General features: G+C 56.3%; 4 protein-coding genes across 4 annotated transcripts in view; 3 read left to right on the top strand and 1 right to left on the bottom strand.

The window, feature by feature from the left end:
* Positions 1-2,465: 2,465 nt before the first annotated feature.
* BBK36DRAFT_1688 (hypothetical protein) lies at positions 2,466-2,717 on the top strand (the record flags this gene model as incomplete). Its single annotated transcript, XM_024897811.1, has 1 exon — positions 2,466-2,717. A coding segment is annotated over one exon (252 nt), but the record flags the coding sequence as incomplete, so codon positions are not given.
* A 935-nt stretch (positions 2,718-3,652) lies between these two features.
* On the top strand, positions 3,653-4,049 carry BBK36DRAFT_1166235 (hypothetical protein; the record flags this gene model as incomplete). Its single annotated transcript, XM_024894881.1, has 2 exons — positions 3,653-3,743; positions 3,892-4,049. 2 exons carry the CDS (start codon positions 3,653-3,655, stop codon positions 4,047-4,049), a joined length of 249 nt encoding a protein of 82 aa, XP_024753356.1.
* A 3,279-nt stretch (positions 4,050-7,328) lies between these two features.
* BBK36DRAFT_1189338 (alcohol dehydrogenase) lies at positions 7,329-8,464 on the top strand (the record flags this gene model as incomplete). The annotated part of the gene is made up of 2 exons (XM_024896617.1): positions 7,329-7,389; positions 7,464-8,464. The coding sequence occupies 2 exons, from the start codon at positions 7,329-7,331 to the stop codon at positions 8,462-8,464; spliced, it is 1,062 nt and encodes a 353-aa protein (XP_024753357.1).
* Positions 8,465-9,035: 571 nt separating this feature from the next.
* The window catches only part of BBK36DRAFT_1207465 (Actin/actin-like protein), a 2,104-nt gene continuing 840 nt past the window's right edge, over positions 9,036-10,299 (bottom strand). Inside the window, exons 5-8 of the mRNA XM_024897408.1 lie at positions 10,225-10,298; positions 10,079-10,165; positions 9,171-10,004; positions 9,036-9,107 (exon numbers count right to left, since the gene is read on the bottom strand). Of these exons, the coding sequence (XP_024753358.1) occupies positions 9,042-9,107; positions 9,171-10,004; positions 10,079-10,165; positions 10,225-10,298 (1,061 nt within the window). The 3' untranslated portion in view covers positions 9,036-9,041. The remainder of the gene's footprint in view (positions 9,108-9,170; positions 10,005-10,078; positions 10,166-10,224; position 10,299) is intronic.

Consider the following 10,299-nt stretch of genomic DNA (forward strand, 5'->3'; position numbering starts at 1 on the left):
CGGGAGCTGCGGCGCCAACAACCGGGTGGGCGCGTCCACGGTCTGGTCGAGCCGCGTGACGCGCTACGGGCAGCGCGGGTCGCCCACCGGGAACCTCTACTCGGGCGGCCTTCCCAACTGCTCTATGAACGGCGGCATGCAGTCCAGCGGGGACGCGTGGTCGAGCACGCGGAACGGGGACAGCGAGTTGGGCTCCCGCAGCTCCCGGTGGTAGAGCAAACGCGACTTCGTCAGCACGTCGAGGTGCTGGACCTGCAGCAGCGCGCGGCTCTACGGGCGGAGCGCGCAGCGGCGGAGGTGCCGGGCGGCGCAGTAGAGCATCGGGTAGTCTAGTTACCGCGACGGACTTTTGTGCGAGCCCGGCAGGCACCGCTCCGTGACGGGCCGTTAGAGGTGCCGGACCCGGGAGTCCACGCCGGCGGACAGCTCTTTGAGGAAGCTGTGCTCCTATCGGCGGCGCGGCGGCAGCCTGCAGCCCGTCGTGACGTCGAAGCAGTCCCCGAGCACCTACCGCCCGCTGACGTTATAGAGCAGCTCGCTCATGTGGACGACCTTGACGCTCATGCCCAACAACCCGCTCACCCGCACCAACTGCGCGCGTTAGAGCCGTTTCAGGAGCCGGCAGCGCGGCACGAAAAGCTATATGAGGGACGGCCGCAACGGTTTGTAGACGCGCCGGGGCCCTCGCGGCCCGTGCTGCGGGGAGCAGAGCCGGTACTCGAACTCGCAGCACGGGCAGCCCAAGAGCGCCAGGCGGGTCACCGACGCGTCCGACGGCCGGACGTAGAAGAGCTTCGGCTGCTGGTACTGCGTCACGCGGCGCGGCGGCCGCTGCTCCGGCGCGCGGTACCGGTCGGGGCAGCTGGGGCAGCTCGTCAACAACAACTGCAACATGTGCCCCTAGGGGCAGTCGGGCTTGACCATGTCGTGCGCGACGGGCGTCCACGACAGCGGCATCGTCATCGTGCGGTGGCGGACCAGCTGCAGCAGCATCCACTACGCGCGCAGATCCTCACGGAACTACGGGCGGAGCTTCGGCTCGAGCCACATCAGCTGGAACGGCGCGCCGAACTACTTGAACCAGTACGGGTGCGGCTCCTGCATCTGCCCGCTGAAAACCGACCAGTACTACCACACTACTACTACCGCCGCCACCACTACTCCAAACTCACTCTTCACTAAGGCGGTTGTTGAAACCGAGAAGTTAGGTAGTCTCATCGACGTTCTCCTCACCATTGGTCATCTTGCCTACCAACACGAGGGAACTATATTACCACACCTGAGTGTTGGGGGTTAAGTTACGTAGCGGAGTCTTACGCCCCTTTGTGTTAGGCCCCCACGACTAGTCCGGGCCGCGTGCTACGGCTCCATATTGCCGAGGCCGGGCAGCTACGACAACGTACGTCGGTTGTTCAACTTCTAACGGGGGAAAACCGGGTCTCTTTCGTGTACAAACTTTTCCGAAGCCCTAGGCGGCAATAGAACAAGGCTTTTTTCTCCAACAGCTGTCGTACAGTTAGAACTTTAACTTTGTCGCTTTTACGACGTTGAGGTACGGGAACCAGGAGGGCAGCTCGTATTCTATACTATGGGCTAACGGTGCGATTTCGGGTTTGTCTGGTCCATGGAATACATGTCATGACCAGGGGACCGTTCGACCCATTCCATCGTTGTTTCGCCGGGTTATGTGGGTTTTAGCTGGGTAAAGGTATGAACATGCAGAGATAGTTTGTCGTGGTCGTTGGAGCTCTCGGAAAGTTTATCTGTGGGCTTTGTTATCGGTGTCTTTCTCCGTTTTTGTTTACTGTACGCGGTTTAGGCTGTGTCGGCGGGCTCCGCGGTAGGAGCGGGAGTTTCGGTGTTGCCTGGAGAGGAGGTGCCTCTAGCGCCGCGAGGAGGTGCCGCACAGCCGGGCGGTCCAGTTGGCGCAGATGTCGGCCCGGTAGTTCCGGCCGAAGCTGGGCCGCCGGGCCGGCGACGTCTATAGCCTGCGCGACCAACGCCTGGCCGGCTTCTCGCCCTCGGGGCTCCTTCTTCGGCTAGCCCGACTACCTCGACATCGAAGTTGTCGCAGCTAACGCTAAACGTAAACCGGCCCCCTATTCAGCACCACGACTACTAAACATTCCGTATCGACCTCTCTACTATATATCTCCTCTTTTCACGGTACACCGAACAATCTCAGTAGTCCCCCTTCGGTCTTCCTAGAGCCGGCTCTCACAGCATTCAGCCGGTGGAAAGAGTTTCGCATCTTTACCCTAATGCGGCCGGCGTGGCCGGCTCAGAATGCCTAGGCTACACGACTTATAGCCGGCTCAGAATACCTACACGAAGTTTAGTAGGCTTACGGCAACTTATCTTGTACATATATTTCGGATGACGATCTTGACGAAGTTGAGTGAAGTGAGAAGTAAGTTAAGTATTTCTTCTGTTAGTAAAGGAACCGCGCCGCCCGGGGCCGCGAGACGCGGCACTGCCTGCAGCACAACCTCGGGCTCGGCGGCGCCGTCGTCGTGACGGTGTACAGGCGGGCCGACGGGCAGGCCGCGCCGGCCATGGACTCGGCGGCCGTCGGCGAGGCCAACGGGCTGGGGTACAACCCGGCGGTCGAGGCCAGGGGGTTCACGAGGGAGCAGGCGGAGGGGGTCATGAGCAGGCGGGCGAGGAGCGATTGGGCGCTGCAGGACACGCTGGACAAGGTTGAGGCGCGGTTCTAGTCGGAGTTCATCATTGCGCTGTATGGATTATGTGTTTGACGAGTGATTCTAGCTGGGTCGCTGATGGGATATGGTGGCGAGACTCGAGTCTGTATCTGTCACGGATCCGTCCAAGAGGTGAGGCTAGTCGACGATACACCACGGCACAAATACCGCAGCCCCTTTGTCCAACAACCCCCTTGACTATCATGGCCTATGTGCCTATCAAACGACATCATACGCCTCAGGAGCTGAAAGTGCAAAAGAACAAACGTGTCAGTTGACATATCAAAGAAGAGCGTCCTCTCAATCCTGACACACTCGGATACATACTCGTACAGCTCCCCCCTATTCTCGAGTTTCACCCGCAATTGAAACCGCCTCGAAACCGAAAGTGAGCAAGTTTCACCTGCAAAACAGCCTCTTTTCCCCCTCCGGCGGGGTCCCTATTGTCCCGCTTTACGCTACGTAGCTGGTACTCTCAAGCGCCTCGAAAAAGCACTCAATTGAAGTGAGAATATAAGTATTGAGTACATGGTCCCTGGATGGCAATTGAGGTGTGGCGCAATTCGCGCTGCGGTGACGAGAGAAGGCATCCTTTTATAGATTACTTTTGTATTACATTCAGACATTTGGAACAAAGAAAGAGAGAGCATATTATTAATACAGCTCCGCGTTGTTGTCATCTACCAAGTCAGCCTCTCTGCCTCATCATAAAAAGAAGAATTGCCCGCCTGTCTCTGTTCTTTTGTCGCATCCCATCCTATACCAGCCAGCATTTGTCAGTTCCAACGGGCGCATTTCCACCTAACCACCACCACCAATCTAGCCGCATCGCTCCTCGTTTCTCCATTCTTCTTCCCTTTTTCCGCAACAACAACATCCGACGTCCGACAACGACACCAACAAAGAACCAAAAAAAGAAACAATAAACAAGAACAAGAAAATAGTCCACCATGTCTGACACGCACACCTACGAGTTCGACGTCACCATGACCTGCGGCGGCTGCTCCGGCGCCATCGACCGTGTCCTCAAGAAGCTTGAAGGTACGTCCAACCGAAAACCCCCTCCTCTGCCCGCCCGCACCCCCAATCTCCTCTCTCAATCAATCGGTGGTGAAGAGTTGTAGAGAGCAAAGGTGCTGCCCTCGTCTTGAAAGAGAGAACAGAGCAACTGAACGTGTGTTTACGGCAGGCGTCGAAAGCTACGAAGTCTCCCTCGAGAACCAAAAGGCAAAGGTCGTCACCGCGCTGCCCTACGAGACGGTCCTGACCAAGATTGCCAAGACGGGCAAGAAGATCAACTCGGCGACGGCCGACGGCGTGCCGCAGTCTGTTGAGGTGTCTGCGTAGGAGAGGGGGGGGCATGATTCATTCACGGAACAAAAGGAATGATGGAGCTTGAGGATGGGAGAGGGAGAGCAGAGAAGCGGGAGGAGACCTTTCTATGTCGACCGATTTTAAGCGCTTTCGTCTTCTTTCAATAATGAAATAACGACTTCTTTTCTGGAGTTTCAAGTCCATGTTTATTGTGAAAGATATAAAGGGGGGGCCGTGGTTTGCAGCAATCCGTGTGCGAGTTGTGTTGTGCCCTTTTGTCTGGGTGCCCTTCTTCTGCCGGGGTAAGCAGCTTTGAAAGGAGAACAAAGGGATGTCGATTTGGAAGCCGGAGATGCATCATTGGGTTGAAAGGGTCGGATTCAAGGGCGTGTCTCAAGCACGCGAGGACGACAGGGACTGGGCTGTATCATATTCCGAGACTTCGACTCCATGCAACTACGGACCGCACAGCAAGCCCGAGCCCAGGCAGGAGTAGCATGCTCATCCTCGTCACCTCGTCCAGCAGTTTCCAGCCTTCCGCCATATTCGTTCAAGTCGGACAGCCCCCCCAAGGTGCGAGACACCCAGATTTTGCGTAGATGCATCCGAGCAGGAAACTACCGGCCACTATTCTTTCGTGCGTGCCCCCGAAATGAACAAGGACAACTAACTGCATCTCTCTCCCCTCGTCTGCAAAAGCCAAATACAAACAAGAGATGCGCCTCAACCGATCATCTCATCTTCTTGCCCTTTTAGCTGAAAGATTCCCGCAAGCCTCCTTGCCAAGGCACCAAGGCTCTAGGCCCAGATTCCAATGCCTCTCTTCTTTTCCCCGCATCTAGATTCAATCTTTGGTGCCTCCGTAGAGCCGGACTGGGGGGCGGGAGGCGGAGGAGGATCTGAGACAAAAAGCATTTGACGCCTTCTTTACATTTGGCGTACCAGTACAGGGTAATCACATGTAGTAGTACTAGTATGTAGTCCGTCGGCGTCGGGCACTTCCCCAGATTTCACAGGGGTAAACGAGCAAGGAAAAGCAAAAGTGAACAAGGGAGGTGCGAAATCAAGCTAGGAACGAGAGAGGGATACTACTAGTCGATTAGCACCCCGGGGAAGGGCGCGTGTTGTTGGGAGAACAACTCGGTGGTGATCCGTTCGAGCGAAGGAGCTCGCTATCGAGGCCCGCATCTATCGGCGGAACGGGAACACACAAGATTCAACAAGTATGGGGTAAAAGTCGCCGGGATGTATTCGTCGGCATGTTGGTGTTGACGAGGAGCAGTCGTAATGGCTAGGCAGCTATTGTTGGAGGCTTCTTATTCTGTTTGGTCTCGAGAGTTCTACCGAGTTGGTGATGGTTCTGGTTGATATGTATCGAGGCTATCGTCGTGCTCGTGCAAGCCAGGACAGCTCTTTGCGGTATCAGTCTATAGTAGTACTATCACTGATATTAACCTAATGTCTTCAGACATCTCTATGGTCTCGTCTACTATGTATCCCACACGGGCAACCCACGGAAAGGCAGTCGACTCCTATAGTCACAAGGACAGCCCGGGATATCCCCCGGCATCCCATGAAACCCCCATGCTGCCACAACAAAGCATCGGCCGTGGGCCATCTCTCCATGTTGATCTCGTCAAACCCCACGTTTGAGATTCAAGCTTGCTTCTCCTCCCTTCTCCTCCTCCTCCGCCTCTGTGATGGTACTACTACTACCACCCTCTCCACTTCATCCCCGGATTCTTCCCCCTCTTCCCATCAATGCGAGGAACCCACTTTTGCCCGTTTTGCCGCTCAGCATCCAATCTACGTTCTTGCTCCGTCCTTGTGCGTATCAAGTTGCGTTGGAGCTGGATCGGTGGCTTTTCCATAGTGGCATAAACCCTAGGAAAAAGCCTCCTTGCCTCGTTGTCATTGGAGCACAAGTTGCCTACATTGCCATTACAGTAGTGGCCAGTAGTGCTTCGCAACTCGGAGGTTAGGATGAAGCCGACTGGAGACGCCACTGATTCCATTGCACCTAGCGTTGCACACCTTTTGGACTCTTTCGTCGTTTTTGCTTCTCCTCATTGCTGGCTGGACGGATCTACACGGAGCTGAGTCGTTGCAACAGCCATTTGCATGTGTGTACGTTATCATCTCCACTTGCAGAGCGACGGAACGGTCGTGCTCGTGATGCTGGAGACTCTATCGATGAATCATGCAGATGCAGATGTTGGTGTTTCGACCTTGCAAATTGAGAGCAAGGGAGTAGAATCCTGCAGACAGGTCAATCTTTTACCCATTCCATTGAATCCGTCATATTTGTTTCAACAACAATCAAGAAAAGAGGAGCAACTTACATTGGTGACGACAGCATAACACGAGAAAGACATGCTGCACTTCCATCACACAGTATGTACGAATGCCCTCTCAACCAGAGATGATGCAACCAAAGAATCCCAGCCCCCCGTCAATCGTAAAATCTCCAAAACCCGCCCCAACACGCCAAAACTATGTATCGGCGGACGTGAGGGATGGGGTGGCTTGCTTTTCTGAGGCCAAAAACCGTGCGAGCGGGCATCTGATATTCCATCCCATGGCTTGATCTAAATGGCATGACACAGACATGGCATGACATTTCATCTGCAGCTCCAACCGCTTCAGCCTAGCGCCCTCCCTGGAGCTTCAGGTTCTTCCAGGCCTTGGGAGGGGACCCCTGTAAGCCGGTAGAGGCGCCGTCCGTGGGTTTCGCTTCTCCGAGCCGATCCATGGCCCGCTTGATTGAACAACCTCTTCCAAACCGTCTTTTTTGCATACGGAGAAGCGATGGATTCCGTGGCGTTGTTTTTCCTTTGGGCTCTCCAACTACTAGGCCTGGGTTGCCCACAGAAACAGTCACGGCTTGCGTGTTCCCAGCAGTTGGAAGGATGCAGCCACCCAATCATGGCGCCGGCCAGGATGCAAGATCCGCCCAGCCGAAGACGGAGAATTGCAACGGAGAACTAGTAGTACTTCCTTTCGTACTATCGGCCACCTCATGATATCACCTCGCCTGTTGTTGTTGTTGTCTGGCGGTTGTACCTGGCCTTGCCCGTGTAGCTGAAATGGCTTTGCGGTTCAACCAGAGATGGGGGGGTATAAAGGCTGTTGCTGTTCGCCTCCTCGAGTCTCGACATGTCACTCCATCTTGTCTCCTCAGACCCTCTTCTCTCCCATCAATCCTCATCTCTACTTATAGACTTGACACAGCTCAACAACAGTTGACATCCTCTCGACAATTCAATTCCTCTTCCCTTCAGATAAACAAAACACCAAAAGACACCATCCACCATGGGCAGCATCGATATCCCCTCTGAACAGTGGGCGCAGGTTGTCGAAAAGACCGGCGGACGTACGTCTCTCTCTCTCTCCTCCTCTTTCTCACCATGGAAAAACAAAACACAGCTAACACCTCCCCCTCCCAAGCCGTCGTCTACAAGAGAATCCCCGTCCAGAAGCCCGGCCCCGACGAGGTCCTCGTCAACATCAAGTACTCGGGCGTCTGCCACACGGACCTGCACGCCATGATGGGCGACTGGCCGCTCGACACGAAGCTGCCCCTCGTCGGCGGCCACGAGGGCGCCGGCGTCGTCGTCGCCCGCGGCGAGCTCGTCAAGGACATTGAGATTGGCGACCACGCCGGCATCAAGTGGCTCAACGGCTCGTGCCTCAGCTGCAGCTACTGCATGAACAGCGACGAGTCGCTCTGCCACGAGGCCCTGCTCTCGGGCTACACCGTCGACGGCACCTTCCAGGAGTACGCCATCGCCAAGGCCGCCCACGTCGCCCGCATCCCAAAGGAGTGCGACCTCGAGTCGGTCGCGCCCATCCTGTGCGCCGGCATCACCGTCTACAAGGGCCTCAAGGAATCCCTCGCCCGCCCCGGCCAGACCATCGCCGTCGTCGGCGCCGGCGGCGGCCTCGGCAGCATCGCGCTGCAGTACGCCAAAGCAATGGGCCTGCACTCCGTCGCCATTGACGCCGGCGACGAGAAGCGCGACCTGTGCCTGCGCCTCGGCGCCTCCGCCTACGTCGACTTCCAGAAGAGCAAGGACCTCGTCGCCGACGTCCGCGCCGCCACCCTCGACGGCGAGGGCCCCCACGCCGCCCTCCTCGTCGCCGCCCAGGAGAAGCCCTTCCAGCAGGCCACCCAGTACCTGCGCTCCAAGGGCGTCCTCGTCTGCATCGGCCTGCCCGCCGGCGCCAAGCTCAGCGCCCCCGTCTTCGACACCGTCATCCGCATGATCACCATCAAGGGCAGCTACGTCGGCAACCGCGCCGACACCGCCGAGGCCCTCGACTTCTTCCGCCGCGGCCTCATCACCGTGCCCTTCAAGACCATTGGCCTCAGCCAGCTGCAGGACATTTACACCCTCATGCACGAGGCCAAGATTGCCGGTCGCTATGTCGTCGATCCTACGAGATAAGGGGTCTTCTTCCTGTCTTCCTATTCTTTTCTAAGAGACGACACATGTTTTGAAATACATTGTTGAAAGGGGCTGAAAGCACAAGAAAAAAGTGAGATTGGTTGATTACTGCGGGCGAATTTGGGGGCATGAGCATGAGCTTGGTGGTTGGCTGGCTGGTTGGCTGGGTTTGCGAAGATACCTGATGATGAGACGACGATGACAGATGTACACTACAAGGCGATGAGCAGCTTTCTTTCCTACTTAATGAGATATGAGATACTATAACTTATGATTGAGGCTGCAATAAACATGTTGTGATGAATGCCTTCAGTCCATTGCTCAATTGGCCTCAGAATCAAAACTCCTCAGCCCCTATCTATTTGACACCACAACCTAGTATTTCACCCTCAAGCCCAAGGCAAAACAGCCACTGTCAACATAGAGCAACTTTGAGAATACAAAGACACTACAGGCACTCGAGCACATACATGTGCATATAATGCATGTATTTTCCAAGTACAAAACATCTTCCTAGGCTCTACCTTGTGAAATAACCCCGCCTGCTCATGATCCTCAAACTACAAAACCGCCCCTTCTATGAACCGCCGGGACCACCAAGAAGAGCAAATCTTCGCACAATGCTGGGGCCGTATTCTTGGTACTATATCGATTGTTAGTTCGTCGCCATTCTTACTTCGCACCGATTGGACGGATAGTCACATACCTCAGCCTTGGTGTGGCAGTAGGATCGGAACTCGGGCGTCTGGCCAAGCAGACTGCCGCCAAACCAGGGACCGTGTCGCTGTCTCTTGTGCGTAATCACCTGCACGTCCACTCCGCCGCTGCGGGCGCCACCGCTGCGCTGCTCGCTGGCCTGGATTCTGGCATCCACAAGCAGCTTGATGTCTCGCTGCAATCGCCTTCCAAAGTCCTTGTACAGCGTGCTGCCACCAGACAAGACAATGTTCTTGTACAGGCCTCGTCGGACGTCGATGGGCGACTGCTGGATGACGCCGTCCACGACCACGGGCAGCGGCGTCAGGAAATCTGACGTGTAGATCTCGGGGTTGAAGAAGATCTCGGGGGCAAGGAAGCGCTCGTAGCCAACGTCGACGGTAACCTGGCGGCCACCGGGCTGCGTCACCACGTGCTTGACAAAGCGGCTGCGGTCACGGTCGTAGCGGGCAAACTCCTTGACAATGTCCGGGCACACATAGCAGTACTCTTCCTTGATCTCCTGGGCCGTCTTGAGGGACGAGTCGGGCTCGCCACGGTCTCGAAGGAGGGACTGGACGAAGTAGGTAATGTCTCTGCCGGCAACGGGGATCGACTTGATCGAGGATCCAATGACATATCCCTCGGCCACGGGAATGACGTGGGTGACACCATCACCGGAGTCGATGACAGTGCCCGTCAGCGATCGATCCGACACCTTGGACGAGGTCCACGAAGCCGCCAGAGCAAGAACAGCCTGCACGGCAATGTACATTCCGGCGCAGTTGAAGGACTCGAAGAAGATCTCGGCCGTGTTTTCGCGGTTCTCGGGAGGGTTCAGCGGCTACCAACCGTTAGCAACTTGGCCTCCTTGTCTTGCCAATCCAGCCGTGGGGGGTTGTCGCGTGGACGACGTACAGGCTCGGTGAGGAGGAAGTAGTGGTCCTCAGGCTCAACTCGCAGGTACTTGAAGATGGAGTTTGACCAGAAGCGTTCCATGTGGTCCTATATGCCCGTTAGACCCGTCTCTCCTCTTGCTCTCGTTGCTCCCCCAAGGCGCATACCCAGTTCTCAATCTGGCCGTGGCGGATGGGATAATGCAGGCCGTATCCGGGCCCGGCCGCGGCGCTAATGGCCTC

The sequence above is a fragment of the Trichoderma citrinoviride genome (genome assembly GCF_003025115.1).
Source record: "Trichoderma citrinoviride strain TUCIM 6016 unplaced genomic scaffold BBK36scaffold_2, whole genome shotgun sequence".
NCBI lineage: Eukaryota > Fungi > Ascomycota > Sordariomycetes > Hypocreales > Hypocreaceae > Trichoderma > Trichoderma citrinoviride.